Source organism: Asterias amurensis, chromosome 2 (genome assembly GCF_032118995.1).
Source record: "Asterias amurensis chromosome 2, ASM3211899v1".
NCBI classification, from domain to species: Eukaryota; Metazoa; Echinodermata; class Asteroidea; order Forcipulatida; family Asteriidae; genus Asterias; species Asterias amurensis.
In genome coordinates, this window is record NC_092649.1 from 11,342,984 (window position 1) to 11,362,826 (window position 19,843).

Sequence of the window (19,843 nt, forward strand, 5' to 3'; positions counted from 1 at the left end):
GATATTCATTGACTGCTCACACTTTTGAAATTATAAGGACCTGTGCTAGAGATGTCGTCATGCTGTTACAATGGTGCACCACACACCATGGTCCATGTCGGCTACTTCTACCTCCATTACAACACTCCCTAAATTAGCTACCCACAACCAGAAGGCATGCTTTATTTCATAAAACCCATAGCAAAATGTATTAACCCTCTTGACATATTTGCTGACAACAATTATTTACTATTTTCATGTTGGCCATTGAATTTTTGAGCTACACGTATGAGGCTTGCCCAAAAAAATCCATGTAGTGTACTACCTCCACCTGATGATTGTTAGAGACATTCCTGTTTTAATATAATATAATATGAAGGAAAAAAAGAGAAAAAACTGTGATCTACAGTAATTTATGAGGTAATACACGCACATTTGGTCTAAAGATATTTATTTATTTTATTCATTTATTTTCACTTTGTCAGAAATGCAACATAATTCATTTCCTAAAATGTACAACATTAATTAACACCAGAACTGAAGGGCACAATGTACAGTGAAGTTTATTTAAAAAATTACATGTAAAAAGTCCAAAGAGCAGAGCATTGTAACAAAGCAAAATTAAGCAAAACCTACAAACCAAAAAACAACCAAAATCATGCAAAATCAGCCTACATGGCTCATGAAATAATATTATTGAAAACAAAACTATTTTTAAAAAGAAAATTTAATTGAGAGAGTGAATATTTCACAGGTCACTAACAGAAAACAAGATGTGTGATTAGGTAACTTTTCTGAAAACAAAAACTGTAAGATAATAGGGGAACAAGTTTCAGGATAGTCTCAAAATTTGTGATAGGTCTTGTAAATCAGATGGATTCAAATAATAATGATGAATTTGTTCATTTTATGATAATACAATATTGCTAAAATACATACTCCTTACACTTGTGGCTGTTTTAGCTAGAACTTGGATCTGTTTGCACAATTAAGCATTAAGTTGAAATTAGCTGAGCAGCATTTTCTGCTAAACAGCTTTAAGAATTTGGGCCCAGCAACTTTCAGTGTACAAAATGTACAGTATAGAACATGTTGCAGATCACTCAGAGAACCAGTTAAAAACAAACGCATTACACATGGGTATTTTGGCTGGTAACCTGTTTCTACTCAGGAAGAAATCTAAGTAACTAAGCATAGACGTAAAACAAAGGGGGAAACTGCCCTCCCTCACTCGAGCAAAACATTGGTAAAATTCAGACACTGGTAAGAAAAAAATGGTAAGAGGTAGCAAAAACAAATTTCCATCCAGTATTACAAATTGGTACTTATGTTTTATGTAACATTCTGGGCAAATCAACCAGCTCTATACCCCCTTCAACCAATTAATAGTTTGTTCCCCATCATTAATAGTTAAACATGGAGCATTAAAACTGCTTTTACAACATGCATTACCACAAATGTTGTTAAGAAAATGAAAAAATAGTTCAAAACTTTGACCAGCATTCACGACAATGTATAATTTTTGCAAACTGAGTCGGTGACAAAATGTTCACAATTGATTTGTACATGTATAAACCCAAGTCTTCATGGGAAAAACAAATGTATATGTTTTTCCCATGAAGACTTGGAATTGCTGCCCAGTGAAAAATTTCCCTCGTACAGTGTATAGCACATGTGTAGACATATGTAGCACAGGCTTCGATAGGTGCTACTCAAAAATCATCATTTGACACTAAATATCAGCTCAGCCAGTGTGCATGGTGTGCACAGACCTGTTCAGTCTTTTTCAGATACTTTGTGAAAATGCCTAAACAGTATGTGGCAAAGAGATAATCAAATTCTACAGAACTAACTTCACATTTTCATTAAACTAAATGTTGAAATTAAGTGTGACATAATTTCTCCTTCACAAGGATAATCATTTTGGCACAAATTTACATAATGCATATTCAACAGCAAATAAAACACAAAATAAGAAGCAGGGAATACAAATGAATAAATTCATGAAAGAAAACAAAAATCTACATCAGTAAAAATAATGTTCAAACATGTATGTCATACATCTAGCTATACTAACACATTTACACAAGTCATTATTATAAATTTGGTAAACAAATATTAAAAAAATATCATATCTGTTCAAAAATTGAAACGAAAGAATGATCTCGTCCGTACCACAAATAATTCCCTGAAAATAAAAACGGAAACATCTCCGAAAGAAAAATGTCCCTTTAGTAAACTTCAGTAATGATTATTTACAAAATTTGAAAATGGAACTGGATTGGGTGTGGAGCTATTGATACAATCAAACTAGATTTTGCTCGTTTCTTTAAAGGCTATGGACACTATTGGTAATTGTCAAAGACCAGTCTTCTCATTTTGTGTATCTCAATAACAAACCTGTGAAAATTTCAGCTCAATCGGTCATCGAACTTGCGAGATAATAATGACAGAAAAAACACCCTTGTCACACAAAGTTGTGTGCGCTTAGATGGTTGATTTCGAGACCTCAAATTCTAAACCTGAGGTCTCGAAATCAAATTCGTGGAAAATTATTTTCTCGAAAAAATATGTCACTTCAGAGGGAGCCATATCTCATAATGTTTTATACCATCAACCTCTCCCCATTACTCGTCACCAAGAAAGGTTTTACACTAATAATTATTTTGAGTAATTACCAATAGTGTCCACTGCCTTTAACAGTTGTTTCAAATGCAAAGAATTCAGAGCTCAAAGTCTTGAAGCTTTGTTTCGCAACAGCAATGTTACCTTCACACCAACACAGCAACCGACTCCAACTCTCTGTGGTAATTGACTGGAACAGAATCCTTCAAATTCAATGAGTGACAGGCCTGCAGTCAATCTCAGTCGAAACTTTACACAACTGCATAATTCCGCATGCGCAGCGTTTATAGCGCAACTTGCGCCAAAAACGTTGCGTAAGTGGACTTACGCAGTTGATTAAAGTTTCATGAAATCGACCGCTGGAATTACCGGGAATAAAATGAAGGCCAAAGAGACCATGTCCTCTGTTGCCCTGAGTTTGGCCTTGGTGCCCTTTACAAAGGTTTCCCACTGAAGTGCCCTTTGCAAAATGAAAACGACCTTGCCCTTTTAAAGATGAAATTCCAGGCCTGGAGTGATGAAAACCCGAAGTAGACAAACTTGTTAGTGACTGGCAATGAAGGACCAGCTATCTTTTCATTTCATTGGTCGATCAGCTTTCTCACTAGTCTATTATTAAATGTGGGTCAAAATTGAACTAGACAGCCGGACCAGTAGTGAGTAAAGTTCTGGCCAGTGGATTGTCGTTAAAGGTGAACTCTGCCCTGACAACTTTTGCTTCTTATGAAGTGTTGGAAAGGGGGCCTGTAATAAATCATTTTTTCTAAAAGCCATCAACGCAGTCGGCATGAACATCAAACGCAACGGCTTCTGTTGGGTCTTGAGGTCCACTACTTCATTTCAGTTCAAAGTGAAGTAACATGATGGAATATTTGTATATCGCTTCAAGGCTAATCACATCAATAACAAGTACAAACATTTTGAGAGGGATAGTCATTTAAAATTAGAATAATAATACATGTATTTTGATTAGAAAAAGATAATTTCATAATTTTAAAGTTTAAGTAAATAAACAACTAAAATCCTACAACCACACATAATATCAACAGCAGCTTGAAATAAAAATGACTAATTATTCACTTTTACCATATGGAGTTTGGCCAACTATCTGCATCAACCATTAAACAGATTAATAATCCTTGATTGACAGACATAGATCTTGGATCTACATTTATCGGGTCCATTGAAAGTGTACCTACATGTAAATGAATAACATCGGCTTGTATGATTGCAGGCCTGATTTTCAAATAAAAGTGCACGTTTCAAAATGAAAATGGTCTTGCCCTTTTCGGCATGTTCAAGGATGTAATTCAAGGCCTGTCAACAAATCAAAATAGTCAGTGCGTAGGTGAAGATTCGGTCAAAGTTCAGTCAATTGGTGACGAGTGCCGTCTCATTTTCTTAGTTGGAGGAGGGCTAGGGGTGACGCTGATTTCACTTGTATTGTCTATTTCCTCCGTAGTGCCGGGATCAAAGTCGTCTTCTGAGACATTGGACGACTCGTCAGAGGACATCTCCCGTATGTCTCCTGGCTTCTGGAAATTGATCTTAACGAGAAGCTTCTGAAGTTGCTGGGCTCGGCTGGCCTTCTTGGGGCCAGTATCTGGCGGTGGTTTCATCACCTTCCTCGGCTGTTTAGCCAACTTCTTTGCCGGAGACTTCTTCACTTGAGACTTCTTCGCTGGAGACTTCTTTACTTGAGACTTCTTAGCTGGTGTCTTCTTTGCTGGAGACTTCCCTCCGCTGTTTTTCCTGGGACGACCTAGCGGCTTTGTCTTTGTCTTTGCCTTTTTAGGTGACTCTTTTACCTTAGCTTTCGGCGTCACTTTTTTCGTCTTCCCTGGAGCTGGAGATCTGATCCTTGCAGGACTAGCGTTAGCATTTTTTGACCTGAAGTCAAAGGCCTCAACGGACAAAGGGGAGCCTACCTCTTCCAAGTAGCTCAGGATTTGAGGGCGAGAACGAAACTTTTTTCCTGTAGGACTGTGTGAAAACAAGGTACAAACAGAAAATCACTTGATAAAAATATTTTTTTTGATGTGTGGATAATAATTTCATCACTTGCTGCGATCTTCTAGAACTTTAGGAAAATAGGTTCGGCAGCAAAAGTAGAAACCACTTAAAATGTAGTGCTATTTGGATTTCTCAACCAGATTCCTTTTCCATGAATCTGTACTCATTCTAACACACACTCAAAGACCAATCAGTTCACAATTTGCACACCAACACTTACATGTGTAGTTGAAATAGAATGTGTTTGGTCTGAGTTCTACAATGTTCAATGTACATGATGTCATATTAATTGTTGAAGAAAAAAAGTGCACATTAAATCTAAACAGGAACGAAGGATTTTTGTGAAGCAATTTGAGGAATTTTTTTCACAAGAGGTCGTTTTATAAAGAACACTCATTTGTTTACCTACAAAAACTTAGTGGCCATGCTGCAACATGCACTATATAACTCAACGCAGGAAATCAAAGAAAGAGTTTCACTCTGGCTTAAGCTTTCTTTGCAATTTTGCAGCTGAAACTCTCAGGATAATGTGGTCAGCCAGAGCTTTATCCAGAGGCTATTTAGTAAGCCTGGGTGACTAGTGAAGATTACTAATCGACTAGCCGCGCCTCAAATTGTCACGACTTTGACACTAGTCACGACTAATTTTTAATTCTCAAGCTGCATTGCAGGATATTGCTTGCCTCAGTCACAATATAGTAAAATTCACAATGAAGAAATTGAAGGATTGTATTATTGATGTCTGATTGTGTTTGGTTAGTACATGTAAATGTATATTATATTGTTGTGAATAGTTGTGAACCCCACGGTTAACCCTGCAGTGGAAAAAAATGGTAGTCAAGACTCAACTAAGCAATAACGGTTGCGACTTTTTCAATACCTGCACTAGTCATCCAGGCTTACGATAGATGGATTGCAGTTCCGTCATTGACCGCCATCTTTGATGTATTAATAAGAGAAAAAGATGGCGGTCAATGACGCATATTGCAATCCATCTATTTAGACTCCATTGTAATTGTAAGCAATGCCATCTACATGTAGTTTGTAATTACCTCCAGTAGTAAACGTCCACCTTCCCAGCACTCACGCCTTGCATTCTCTGAGTAGCAATACGTCTCCATCCATCAGGAATTACTACTTCGCCATCAGCCCCACCGCCAGGAGACACAGAAGCCTTTGCAGCTGGGGACTTTGCAGCGGGGGATTTCTTTGGGGTTGTTGAACTTTTAGCAGGTTTTGTTCCTTCAGGTTTGGACTTCTTAGGCGTGCTTGATATTTCAGATTCTACATTTGAGGCGGTTTTGGTTTCAGACTCTTCACCCTTGTCAGCAGGTTTTTCATCCTTTGATTCAGTTTTAGTCTCTGATGCCATTTGCTCTTTGAGTTCTGAATTCCTCTTTTTCATGGGGAGTTCCTTTTCTGGTTTTGTCTCTACTGCTCCTCCACTCTTGACATCCACTGCGGGTGACTTGGCTTCCTTGACGGTTGGCTTTGCCTCCTCAGCCCTAAGGGCCTCCTCTTGCCTCCTGAGTTCTTGCTCCATCTCAGCACGGTGTCGCTTCTTGGGTGTGAGGGGACGGGGTGAAGTTGAATGTACAGGAACCACTAGGGGGCTGATTTTGCAGATTGGTGATACATCACTGTCACTAGAGCCGGATGCGGATCTGCAAAGGTACAATCAAACTCTGTTTACTTGATGTTGGGTAAAACAAACATGAACACTTTCTCCAAGTATTTATCACACAATTTTGTAATATCTTTAACTGAAGATTAAATAAACCAAACCAGAAAGTATTAAAGAACCAACAAGATTTGTATTTTGGCATCTACTTTGAATATTTAAAGTATTTCATTTGAGCAGTGTCGTTATTTCAGAACAACCAACTCAGTCCATTAATTAAAAAATGGCACCCAAGTATTTTATTCAGGATTACATTACAAGACTGATTCTTTCCCTTTTTTATGTACTCATCATTTCTATAACCAACATATTGTAAAATTACTACACATATTGCACATTATGGCAGTCCTGCCCTGTTGCATTATTGTTAATTTCATTGTTGTTTGTCATTTTTGAATATCATTATATTTTGGATATTGACACATTTTTGCCCGTAAAGGGTTTCAAATGCAATGTTTTTTAAAGGCAGTGGACACTATTAGTATTGGTAATTATCAAAGACTAGACTTCACAGTTGATGTATAACATATGCATAAAATAACAAACCTGTGAAAATTTGAGCTCAATCGGTCATCGAACTTGCGAAATAATGAAAGAAAAAAACACCCTTGTCACACAAAGTTGTGTGCGTTTAGATGGTTGATTTTGAGACCTCAAGTTCTAAATCTGAGGTCTAGAAATCAAATTCGTGGAAAGTTACTTATTTCTTCGAAAACTATGGCACTTCAGAGAGAGCCGTTTTTCACAATGTTTTATACCATCAACCTCTCCCCATTACTCGTCACCAAGAAAGGTTTTATGCTATTAACTATTTTGAGTAATTACCAATAGTGTCCACTGCCTTTGATATGTTTTGTTTACACCAATTTCAAACATAAGGTTAGGGAAACTTGTCATCCCCCTACCCCTCCCCCCCCCCCCCCCCAGTGCTCACAAGAAGACTCTATTTGAAGGGATTTAGACCCAGTTACTGGGGGCGCTGATACTCGGGGGGTTTTCTAACTAATTAATTTGGACTATTGGAAAGTTGAATTTTACATTTCCCTTGCTCTTATAGTTATTAAACATGTTAATAACACTCAGCGAAGACAGAGCGGAGATCTGAATACAGAATGGAAAGTACACACTGTCTGTGTGCAGTGCTAGTGCAGTGTTTGTGTATTACTGTATATGGGTAGTGACCACGCATAGGGCAGGTGCAGCATGTGCAGGTGGGCAGTGGACAGTCAGTGGTGGGTGATTTTGAATTCGAATTGGACCTTTTTTTTAAGGCAGCTCGATGTGGGATAGCAAAGCAAAATATTGTATAATAGGGAAACAATATACCGCAGCTTTGATTTCTGCCAGGTACGAACAAAGATAATACACAAATTACTAATTTTGCGCGGGCAAACTGCATGAGCTGGACATTTGCAAAGCCCAAGCAAAGGTGTGCACGATTGAAATTATATGTTTTTGATGCAGCTAAGTATTGAAATTTGACAGTCAAAAGCACGCAGTAATTCCAACTGGCAATGCAAATTTCAACTGTCTTTAGCTGCACAATTTATCAGTCTTAAAAGCAAAACACATCACGTAAGAAAACTATCAATCTTACCCTGATCTAGGCCTGGAAATATCCTCAGGTGCCTCGAAAGTTGTAATAACGCATTCTTCCGCCATTTTGGCAATAATAAAGTGCGCCCTCTCTAGTTATTTTAGGTTTCACGCGGGTTCGATCGCTCGTTATTACCATTATCGCATGCAATTATGTCCTCTATAATTCAATACTATCCGTAGGACATTATTGCATATTATATGCAATAATGACCGCTGGACGGTTTTGCATATGCAATCGTGTCCGCCCGGACGCTGCTGCATAATGCAATTGTGTCCGCCCGGACACATTTACATATGCAGTTGTTTCCGCCCGCGTGCAAAACCGCCCTTGCAGTAAATTATGAACCCCAAACGCTTGAGAATAAGGCCGTGTCCGAAACGGCGACTTCGGCTACAGCTACGGCTAGATCGCGCGCGTCTGCCTATTCTTCAACACTGGTAGACGCGCTGATCTAGACGTAGCTGTAGCCGAAGCCGTCGTTTGGGACACGGCCTAAGTGTCCACCTTGGTGGACGGAACATGTTCGCCATTTTTTAAAGGTAACTGCATGTCATAAATGACATGGGAAATATTCGGCCGTTGGGTATTCGCTGCAATCATTATACGTGATGCTGCATATTATGTAGGTTCAGTGCATGCACGCTCGCTTACGCGCGCATACAAAGTACAGTCATGTACATGTCCGCCGGACGGTTTTTGCATTACCCCCCGGACACGATTGCATATGCAAAAGTGTCCGGAGCGGACAATATTGCGTGGCGGACACAATTGCATGCGACACCGGTACCGACGTCTATAAAAGCCAAGAATTGTTACATGCCCAGCTATTATCCAGGATTATTCCTTTTTCCTTCGTTTGATCAATTAAACTTTTAAATAATTATGTTCCAAGTAAAAAGATAATGAAGCAAACAGAAAACATATATGAAATCTCGATTTCTTTTTTAATATGATTATGAGTTTCCAGGTTGGTGTCATTATTTTGTGGGTGTGTTGAACCACATACACACACGTTTTGCCATAAAAATGTTGCAAACAGACACCTCCACTAAGCAGATGGTTTTATCTTGATGTCACTTTTCTGACATAGGATTATATGCTAAATTCATGAGTGCAAACAGATTTCTGCACATCCAAAAACATCTCTTGAGACCAGCACCCCACCCCCAGCCCGGCCTGGATGATGTGTATGTGGAATGGCCCAATTTAGGAAATCAATGACTCACCCAGTCTTTTTACTTTGGGGAAATTCATCTACCCAAATTGTGTTGACATTACAACAGTTGAAAAGGTGTTCCTATGGGGTGTGTTCGATTAGCTTGCCTGGGTCGACCCGCGGTGCTCACTCGGGTGAGAGCCCCTCAGAGCTAATCGAACCACACTCGCCCCCTCGTGGTGTTGTCACGCACATTGGGTCACCGCTCACTAAAAAATGTTGAAAGAGGCAGGGGCCAACGAGATATGGCCGGGATTGATTTAGCTCCAAGCTGTTCGGCGCAGCTGAATTCAAATTTTGAATTTGTGGTGTTACTGATTTCAGGAAAGGTTTATCTTTTTGATCAGAGCTTGGCAACAAGCAATAAGGGATGTGTCACCACGACGACCGTGCCTCTACATAGACTTCAACAAGTCAGCTGTTGTAATTGGTTTCTAAATCCTGCCTGAAGAGCTAGCTAGCAGCTCCAGCCGCCTTTATTGCACGGTTAATTCTCCAAGTGAAAACACACAGGACTTATACAAGTCTAGCATTGTGATGATGTGGACACCTGTTTCTTCATCCACACGTTGTTATGGTATGGTGGAATGCTCACTGAGGTCACAACAAAATACAATATTAATTTATAGAATGGTGTTACCCTCCGCGATTTTGGAGCATAAAAGCCACGCGTAAATAACGCGTGATTCTTTTGATTATGCCACTTTCGTTTTCTCGACATTTTGTACGGGTTGCCTCAGATTGTGAACTGCAGTTTATTTTACGGCGAGACATTACAGTTAATCAGTGTTTGTGCTTTCTGTTCTTTAAAACATAGACACGACCGAGAAGTGAAGATAATGAAGTTTTTGGTCACCAATTACATCATTTGGTGACATCTTCAATAACAAATCTTTCTGAAAGTGTGTATATACTCAGCGCCTTGAGTACCTTGTTTGGTAGATACGTGCGCTATATAAGACTTCGATATTATTATCTGTAAATCTTAAAGTTTGATTTCTAACGTTTGCAAGCTAAGAAAACGTAACCATGGACTCTCAACGTGTTATATTGGACGGTGATTTGAGCTGCGAGTTGCCAAGGCAACGCTCTAAAAAGTCGTCCGTATATTTACCAGCTCAACATTCACAGGTAAGCATCACCATGACTAACTGTTACTTCGAAAAACACGACAGATTAAGAAGTAAACATGTATAGATAATAGCAAAGTTGTGCAAAGTTAGTTTTATTCGCAAATGTGTCTCTTAACGACGGAGGATCATAATAATATCAGTTATCCAAAACAATTCTTCTTAAAACTTATCAAATAATTGGACTCTTTGAAGTAATGACGGAAAGATTGTGGGTTGTTAAATTTACACCTAACTGAGGCCTATACAGGGTCATGATAGAAAACTTCCATTAAAGTACTCTTGCCTAAAAATTGTGGAGAAATTAGTGAAACAATTAAGTTTTAATCTTGCGAGACTAAAACTTTGTGCCCTCGCTGTCCGGAGCACAATGATAAAACTTGGTCATGTATGCATTCGTTAACTAACGGAACATGAAGTGGCCTCATAGATTTGTTGGTCAAAACTTGCCAATGGTGTACCCCCCCCCCCCCCCCCGTCCCCGAAAAATATGGAATATACGTCTGTTTTTGTTTTAATTTGGGGTATTGTTTTACCAATGCCCCCCCCACCCCCGGGCCGGTGTCGCATGCAATTATGTGCTCTATGCAATACTACCCTATGCAAATAATGTCCGCCGGACGGCTTTGCATATGCAATCGTGTCCACCCGGACGCTGCTGCATGATGCAATGTGTCCGCCCGGACCCATTTGCATATGCAGTTGTGTCCGCCCCGTGCAAAACCGTCCTTGCAGTAAATGAAACGCCCTTGGTCGACGGAACACGTTCGCCATTTGTTTTACAAGCCAAGAGCATGTCATGAATGACATGGGAAAGGTTCGGCCCGTTTGGTGTAATCATAAATACGTGAAAAGTATATAGGCTATACGTAGGTTCAGTGCATGCACGCTCGCTTACGCGCGCACATACTATACCGGTACAGTCATGTACTTGTCCGCCGGACGGTTTTTGAATAGCCCCGGACACGATTGCATATGCAAAAGTGCCCGGAGCGGACAGTATTGCATGGCGGACACAATTGCATCTGACACCGCCCGGCCTGAACGGTGAATTTGTCAACAAAGCGTGGGGATGTCTTTACAACAGGGGAAAACACTCTTAAAATTGCCTTTAGTGAAGCAATCTCTTATTATAACCAGAATAGTAATAGAAGGGGTTTTTTGTAATTATTTCCATAATATAGATACCTCAACGGAGCGTAATGCACTTATGCTTGATGTGTACCCTGCAAGTCTAATCATGGTCTGGAGTTATCGACATGAGATGGGGAGTCCGGGACGAGGCCACGGACGACCACATGACGTCACAATTATGCATGGCCGAATTTGCCCAATGTCAACGTCTCTCTCTCTCTCTTTCTCTGTTGGACCAAACATTGTGGTAAGTGCCATGATACGTAAAACACAGTGTCGAGTCAAAAACTCTCTGCATGGTAGATAAAAGATCCACTGATTGGCAACTTCTCCAAAAATTATTGACCATGAACACTTTCTTGGCGAAAAACTAATGCAGCTGAGCTGTTGATAGCATACCTTTTTCGAATGATTCCCGCAATTTATGGCCTTGATATTATTCACACAAAAAGAAAAATCATGAATCGCTTCTCGGATTTCTGAGGACTGTCGTTTGTTCGCCGCGAATGCTGCGGCCAGTAGGTTGGTACCCCGTGTCACCTCGCAAAACGTGAAGTTCGATATTCATGACAATACCGATCTTTGCCATTGCCCTTTTTTTCTCAACAAGTATAGATACTGCGTTCAGCTGAAAATTTTACATGTGACTTTTGTTGTATCATTTTTATAATGTTGCCTATATGAATCAGCATTATGTGCAGCCTTTGAATCTACCTTTAAAGTTGGGTGCAGATTGTGAAGAACAACAATGATCCCCTGACATACGTTTTTGAAAAAGTCCTTATTCGAATTTTCTGGAAGAATGTTTTTGTTACTGACCGTAATTTATATAGGTTGTTGCAAAACACATCCAGAATACTTTTTATCTCATTATTTCTTCTTCAATGTTACAGACATTTCTATGCCAGAAATACGGATACCGACCCTTCCCGCCCAAAATAGAAAGTGAGGAATTCAAACTTCTCCGAGAGACATTGATGCAGAGCGGGAAACCAACGGACACCTAGACACGTGGTTCCTGCGTGATGACAACTGCGTCCCGCCCATGTTCGTGTTGCAACCAATCAGCTCTAAGCTAGCGTACTTCAATCGCCATGACGAACCAATTAAAATGAAGGAGCATCGAGAAGAGTGGTGGGTGATTTTTGAGTTACTTCAAAGTCAGTTGCGGTTCGCTGCATCTGAAGCTGAAGGGAATGGATTGCTTTCAACGGAACAGGCCAAGAAATATACAGTTTCAGGTTTGTTTTAAAGGCAGTGGACATTATTGGTAATTACTCAAAATAATTATTAGCATAAACCTTATTTGGTAACGAGTAATGGGAAGAGGTTGATGGTACAAAACAGTGTGAGAAACGGCTCCCTCTGAAGTGCCAGAGTTTTCGAGAGAGAAGTAATTTTCCACGAATTTAATTTCCGAGACCTCAAGTTTAGAACTTGAGGTCTCGAAATCAACCATCTAAACGCACAGAACTTCGTGTGACAAGGGTGTTTTTTCTTTCATTATTATCTCGCAAGTTCGATGACCGATTGAGCTAAAATTTTCCCAGGTTTGTTATTTTATGCATATGTTGAGATACACCAACTGTGAAGGCTAGTCTTTGACAATAACCAATAGTGTCCACTGGCTTTAATGCTTCTACTGTACAAATAGTGCGTGTACATGTACACGTTCCAGGTGAGAGCGTTTTATCTCTGCTGGTGTTTAATTTACCATGATTGTTTATTTGTTGGTAGTTAGATTCGCGTGCAGACGGTTGCCTGGTTGCCATGGATACCATATAGATAAGCGCATTCGGTTGTAGTTGATTGAAGTTGTTTTGAGTGATGCTTTTGTGCATTATATGGGAAATAATTGCGAATTTTCCTATAACAAATTTCGACGCATACCCAGCATCAATAACTGAAACAAATCGATGACAATTATGCTATTCATTTATTCCAGTTTAACAATAGACCAGTGGCGTAAACGGGTGGGGGACGGAGCCCCCCCCCCCCCCCCCCACCTGCTCTGGAACCAATCACACACCCCCCCCCCCGAAATTATATTAGTATAATAACATTGAATGTGAATGTACATTGCGTTCTCCCCCTCATTATGTCATTGCACCCCGCTCCCCCCCCCCCCAGCAAAAAAATGAAAATGGTCTGGCTACGCAACTATGCAACATGCATACCCTATCATTTATAATCGGCTATCATATATCGTGTTCTGTAAGTCTGTGTTGGATAAACGAGACCAACGTGCTTGTAAATGTGTTTGTATTGCTTCTAAATATTTATCTCTGAAATTGCCCCGGCATAATGATTGATAGATGTTGCTGCATGCAGGCACGGCCCAAACACACAATGGCCTATAGTGGCATAGACTTGATTCAAGTCCCATTCTCGTATGAGAGGTCCCTTAGCATAATTATACACAAACTTGCTATAAAACAACACGTAGCATATAACAGTACAGTGCGCGCTTGCCGTCAAAACGTGGTCCCGACGAGATGCGGAACAGGTTTTGGAATGCAGAGCATCACAAAACAGTAATTTCCTGGGTATGGCACGGGATTGGGACTTAGTCAAGTCTAATTATGACATTGATAATAATATTGCCGAATACAATGGCAGCAAGGTCGATCTTTGTAAGCTTAATATCATACATGATATTTTTTTAAGCGTTGTTATGACAGGTGTTTTGAAGCGCTCGTTACTTTTAATATTGGGTATACTTTGCTGTTTTAATATTGAGATTCTAATATAATGTACACCCAAAGGATGGATGTGCTTCAGGATGTTCTAAAGCCTTACATGCCCAGCAGAAACATTTAAAGGCAGTGGACACTATTGGTAATTACTCAAAATAATTTTCATCATAAAACCTTTCTTGATTAAAAGTAATGGGGAGAGGTTGATGGTAAAATACATTTTGAGAAACAGCTCCCTCTGAAGTGACGTAGTTTTCGAGAAAGGAGTAATGTTCCACGAATTTGATTTCGAGACCTCAAGTTTAGAATTTGAGGTCTCGAAATCAAGCATCTGAAAGCACACAACTTCGTGTGACAAGGGTGTTTTTTTCTTTCGTAGTTATCTCGCAACTCCGACGACCAATCGAGCTCAAATTTTCACAGGTTTGTTATTTTATGCATATGTTGAGATACACCAAGAGGGAAGACTGGTCTTTGACAATTACCAATAGTGTCCACTGTCTTTAACGGCAACTTTATGATAATATACTATTATTGTTTTGGTGGTTTTTTTTTTATAATTCTCCTGATGAGCAATTTTGACTCTTAGACCCAGAGTCCACAAACTACTACACAACAGTAACAGTGTTTGAATCAATACGAAGGTCAATAATTTTGTAGGATTATATTGTGTTACTATCTTCTCTCTGTAGCCTACTTGTTATTTTTGTAATAACTTAAAACAGATTTTATTTTTAATATTAAGAGTTGTTTGTTGTGGTGTGGTTTTTATACTTTTCATTCCAGGAAAATGAATTTCGTGTACTTCTTAACATGGCAAAGGAACTTGAACTGAATGGGTTGACTTCATGTGACTCACTTTGCTTAAAGGAACACGTTGCCTTGGATCGGACGAGTTGGTCTATAAAAAGCGTTTGAAACCGTTTGTTATGAAATGCATATGGTTAGAAAGATGTTTTAAAAGTAGAATATAATGATCCACACAAGTATCACTCAAAATTGCACGGTTCTCTTTTACGTCGCGAACTATCACGGTCGGCCATTTATGGGAGTCAAAATGTTGACTCCCATAAATGGCCGACCGTGTTATTGGACGAGGTAAACAGAAAACCACGCAATTTCGAGGCATATTTGTGTATATCATTGTATTCTACTTTTACAACATCTTTCTAACCATATGCATTTTATAACAAACGGTTACAAAACGCTTTTCAAAGACCAACTCGACCGATCCAAGGCAACGTGTTCCTTTAACCTGCCGTTGGGCTGACTCAATAACTCTGACCCCTAATCCATACCGGATGGTGTGTACGTGATCCATACCGGATAGTGTGTACGTGTTTCAGTGTTAACTATGCAAAGAGGCAGAGAAATTTTGATTCGAGGCGTTGATTTATCATAACGAATTATACCTCTCTAAATGCGTATTTGATGTTTGATGTATTATTTGATTTATTGCGATTTTGTTTTGTGCCTGGGGACATTATTTTGTCATTAAACTTACCACTAGGTATGTGCGACTAATGGCATGTTGGCGAGGGAATGTTGATTTTGTGCACGCCCGAAATTGTTTAAAGACAGATTTAGAGTTTTAGGTCTTGGAAACACTCAACTTTGTGTGACAAGATTGTTTTTTCTTTCATTATTATCTCGCAACTTCGAAGACCGATTGAGCTCAAATTTTTAAAGGTTAAATATTTTATGCACATGTTGAGATACACCAAGTGAGAAGACTGGTCTTTGACAATTACCAACAGTGTCTATGTGTCTTTAAGAATACGAACCGGTTTAGGTTCATTTTTAAAACATAATTACTAGGTCAATAACGTATCATACCTGGGTTACATACTTTGATAACACGCATTTTAACGGTATATCATGTTGACAATAACGTCGGTCACAGTTCGCTGTAGCATTGTCAATAATTATCACGAGGTCAGTCCACCAAATATTTAAAAAATTGAACACCGTTAAAGATTGATATAAATGGATGTGCAGAGTGGATGCTGCGTATTTGTTTTCCACAGAACAAAGGTTACTGCTGCGCACTGAGCAATACAGGAAGGGTTCATTATGTGATCGGAATGGCGTGCATGACGTGTAACTGTGGAAATTGTACAGACGAATGTGAAGGAAAGCAGAGTTTATGGCCAAGACTGTCGAATCATTATACTTTGTTTATTATTATCTCTTTCAGAGCATAGGAATTTGCGATGCAGCCTAATAAACTCGTGCACATGTTTTACAAAATTGTGCTTGCCTATGCCTGCTGTATGTTCCTGCTGGTGTATTTTACCGTTATCTCGCCAAGGCACAATGTTGGTGAATCAACCATTCTACTACACGGCAGACTATCGGATAGGGAAGATACTCCTGTGAATGAATCAGCTCTTCACGATGGATCAATATGGCTAGCGGGTAATGACACCGGCATTCCTTTATACAGTGATAGAGTCATCAATCCACACCCGTTCAATTTCACGATTGCCAATGAGGATGCGTGTTTCAAAGACAATGAGAATGGGAAGGTATTCCTCGTTATTCTCGTCAAATGTCGACCGAATGAGACTTATGATCGACAACAAATTATGCGAACATGGGGAGGCGTTAAAGAGGTGCTCGGTCGACGGACACTAACGATGTTTCTGATTGGTCAGACAGATGACCCGGTGATTAAGCAACGTATTCAAATCGAAGATGATACCCATCATTATTTCATTCAAGAGGATTTTCTAGACGCCTACCAGAACATGACCTACAAGAACATCATGGGATTGAGATGGGTGACGTTGTTTTGTCCCCAGGCTGAATACGTAATGAGCATCGATTCGGATATGGTCCTAAACATAGTTCACCTTGTGCGCCGACTTGTAAAGAAGTCTAGGGTGAACTTTGCAGAGGGACATCTACGCACAGACCCTCTGCCCCACAGACATAAGTCATCCAAGTGGTACACGCCCCTGAAAATGTATCCCGAACCCACGTACGCGCCATTTTTAAACGGTGCGTGTTACGTCATGTCTGGGGATGTCGCTGTGGCAATGTACTGGAAGTCAGGCCATGTGCGTTTTTTACAATGGGACGATGTCTTCATTGGATTAGTCATCAGGAAGGTTGGAATTGAACCCCAGTTGTCGCATCAATATGAACAATTTGCACCGGTACGATCTGCGTTAAGACACGGCATTGCAACTGGTTCAGGACATAACTGGAATGGCGTGAATGAAGATACCATTGCAATTTGGGATGCTGTGGTTGGCAAAGTATTACAAAACGGCGACGATACCAGTATTGTACTGCTATATTGGATATACTTTGGGTGTATTGTTTGTGTTATGGTCATGCTTTTAACTTTTTATTTGTACTATTCTTGATATGCCTTGAAATCGGACCAGTAGGCTTGATGATAATTGAACATCTGCATGAGCAGTCTTGTTTGGCGACGTTCATTTTGTTTACTTTGCCGATACCGCAACACAAATATCTGTCCGCAACAACATAAATCACTGGACTTAAAGGGTTACGTATCACACAAATATTAATTGGCTCAATAGACTTGCCGAGTCCCTCCTAATCAGCATCCAAAACAGTCGGTGTAGCACCCTCTATCGGTGAGTTAAACAAACAACAGCGTCGCCAATCAAGACAACTATCAAAGGATAGATTTGCAACTTGGATGACTTTTTGCGGAGCCACATTCTGTTAAATGTATTAATCATTCAACCTCGAGGTGAATACAAGTTTGCCAGAACCATTGTCCGTATGACGTATATTTTGCAATATGGAAATAAATGCTGAGATAAATCTAATTCAACTCAATGGGAAATGTGTGTTTCCTGTGGGGGAACTTCAATAATCACAACATCATGGTGCATCTAAATGGCCGCGTGTAACATAAGGCAAACTACATGTAACCTGGGGTGGATTTCACAAAGAGTTAGGACTAGTCTTATCTTGAGTTAGGACGAGTTACTAGTCCTAACTTAGGACTAGCTGTACGTTTTTGATATCTCTTAGGACTAGTCCTAAGTTAGGACTAGTCCTAACTCTTTGTGAAATCGACCCCAGGTCCAGGCAATCTCCGGGAAGAAAAACCATTCACATTTCATTGTTAACATATTTTTGCTTGTTGTCGTATAGACGATGTGACCTCACACGTCACTCGAAAACCATAACATGATTCGCGCGCATACCGCCGGGCAAAACCTTTGGGTTTTGACGAAACATGACGTATACAGTGTTTTTTTTTTCAACAGAGGGCGGTTTGAATGTAAACATACGTCACATCGTCTGTAGGGAGTTGTTCAAAAATTGCTCACTATGCTACATACCAATGTATCATGTACTGTAGTTGGTTGCCTCCAAGTTGCCTGTAAAAGTTGCCTCGTGTGACAAGGGCCCTATGACTACATTCCAGCAGGTGTTTCAAGGGCTCAACTAGTATGATGGCTTGCTACCATTCAGCCTGTAACGATTCAAACCAGCTCAACACCTCAAGTTATCACTAATTAGTCATACATTAATTTGCTCCGCTTCCCTCTCAAGCGAGTTGGTTCAGTGGGCGGGACGCTGCCATTTTGTGGCGTTGGTCCCAGGTTCTAATCCAGGACTGTTATTATTATTATTGTTTCATTTTATCACAGCATACGGTACCTTTTCGGTCGGTACGGTTCCTTTCTGATGCGTCGGTAGCCTTGCTCAAGGCAGTCGAATTATTCACTCCGAAAAAAGACCGCCGCTGTATAAAAACCCACTCGTATTCACTGTGCGTAAAACCCACCCGTATTCACTGTGCGTAACATCGCACGACACGATGCCCCGTACACTATCCGCATGCGGAGGCTGTCAGCCCGACAGCCTTGTAGGATCTGTGTTGAAGCCGCTGTCGGCCTGACGGCCTCCGCATGCGCTTAGTGGTGTACGAGTGCGATGACTTGTGTGAACAGTATTCGTGCGATGTGACAGTGTGAATACGGGTTGGTCATTCGGTGTGATCGCACACACCATGCACAGGGTATACGGCGGGTGGGTTTACAGCTGCGTCTTTTTGGAGCGAATAATGCGACTGCCTTGAGCAAGGCTAATGCGTCGGGTGAAGGACCTCACACACGCATGCACAGACGCACTCTGTAGGCCAAGCACTGATGATTTCAGGGTCAATAATACAATCAATACAAAACGAAAGACTTTTTCAATAATTAAATATTCTCATAGAAAATGCATTGGTGTTATTCAAGATGTATGATATAATTGAACTTGTGTGAACTGTGCTGGGTCAAAGTTATTTCGGCCGATGCTTGCGGCAATACTTTTGCTCACGGTGTAAGTTGTAGACTTGTTTCAAGGCGGGTCTCATGCTAATCAAAATAATAGTGCAGGCTGTGGATTTAGACGAACAAGGACTCCACGAAAGTTCAACTTGGGTCAAGTTTAACTAAAAAGTTCTATTGTCACTTATTGAACCCTTGCACTGATGTCACACACGGCCATTACTACTGCTCTCGCCAAGTGGGAGCCAACTCGTTATGAAACATGTCAATATTGCACATCGCACTAACACTCTGGGTTGGAAAAATGACGGAACATTGAGCCTGTTTGTTATGGGGCTGATCGTTACGTGACGCAAACACGTTGTGTATCTGCCTTGTGGTGGCAAGTACGTTCGGTGGCAGTATGGTGGTGATTGGTGGGGGTGGTGGCGGACGTGTGGGAGTGGGTGGGGCAGGGCAGTGCTGCATTGGGGGTGGTGATCATTAATGCTGCTGTTGA

At 40.4% G+C, this 19,843-nt stretch overlaps 2 protein-coding genes across 2 annotated transcripts; one reads left to right on the forward strand and one right to left on the reverse strand.

The window, feature by feature from the left end:
* Window positions 1–517: 517 nt before the first annotated feature.
* On the reverse strand, window positions 518–8,026 carry LOC139951171 (uncharacterized). Its single transcript, XM_071950005.1, has 3 exons — window positions 7,896–8,026; window positions 5,670–6,281; window positions 518–4,587 (listed from the first exon to the last, which is right to left on the reverse strand). The coding sequence occupies exons 1-3, from the start codon at window positions 7,958–7,960 to the stop codon at window positions 3,972–3,974; spliced, it is 1,293 nt and encodes a 430-aa protein (XP_071806106.1). The 5' UTR covers window positions 7,961–8,026; the 3' UTR covers window positions 518–3,971.
* An 8,120-nt stretch (window positions 8,027–16,146) lies between these two features.
* LOC139951203 (beta-1,3-galactosyltransferase 1-like) lies at window positions 16,147–17,948 on the forward strand. The gene has a single exon (XM_071950007.1). It carries the CDS (start codon window positions 16,288–16,290, stop codon window positions 17,446–17,448), a length of 1,161 nt encoding a protein of 386 aa, XP_071806108.1. The 5' UTR covers window positions 16,147–16,287; the 3' UTR covers window positions 17,449–17,948.
* Window positions 17,949–19,843: the final 1,895 nt, after the last annotated feature.

Bases quoted from the DNA above. Each gene is read 5' to 3' on its own strand.
- LOC139951171 (XM_071950005.1), bottom strand. From the start codon at position 7,960: ATGGCGGAAGAATGCGTTATTACAACTTTCGAGGCACCTGAGGATATT. The intron at 6,282-7,895 runs GTAAGATTGATA...GTACCTTTGCAG, and splicing joins ATTTCCAGGCCTAGATCAGG to ATCCGCATCCGGCTCTAGTG. The intron at 4,588-5,669 runs GTAATTACAAAC...GTTTTCACACAG, and splicing joins GTGGACGTTTACTACTGGAG to TCCTACAGGAAAAAAGTTTC.
- LOC139951203 (XM_071950007.1), top strand. From the start codon at position 16,288: ATGCAGCCTAATAAACTCGTGCACATGTTTTACAAAATTGTGCTTGCC.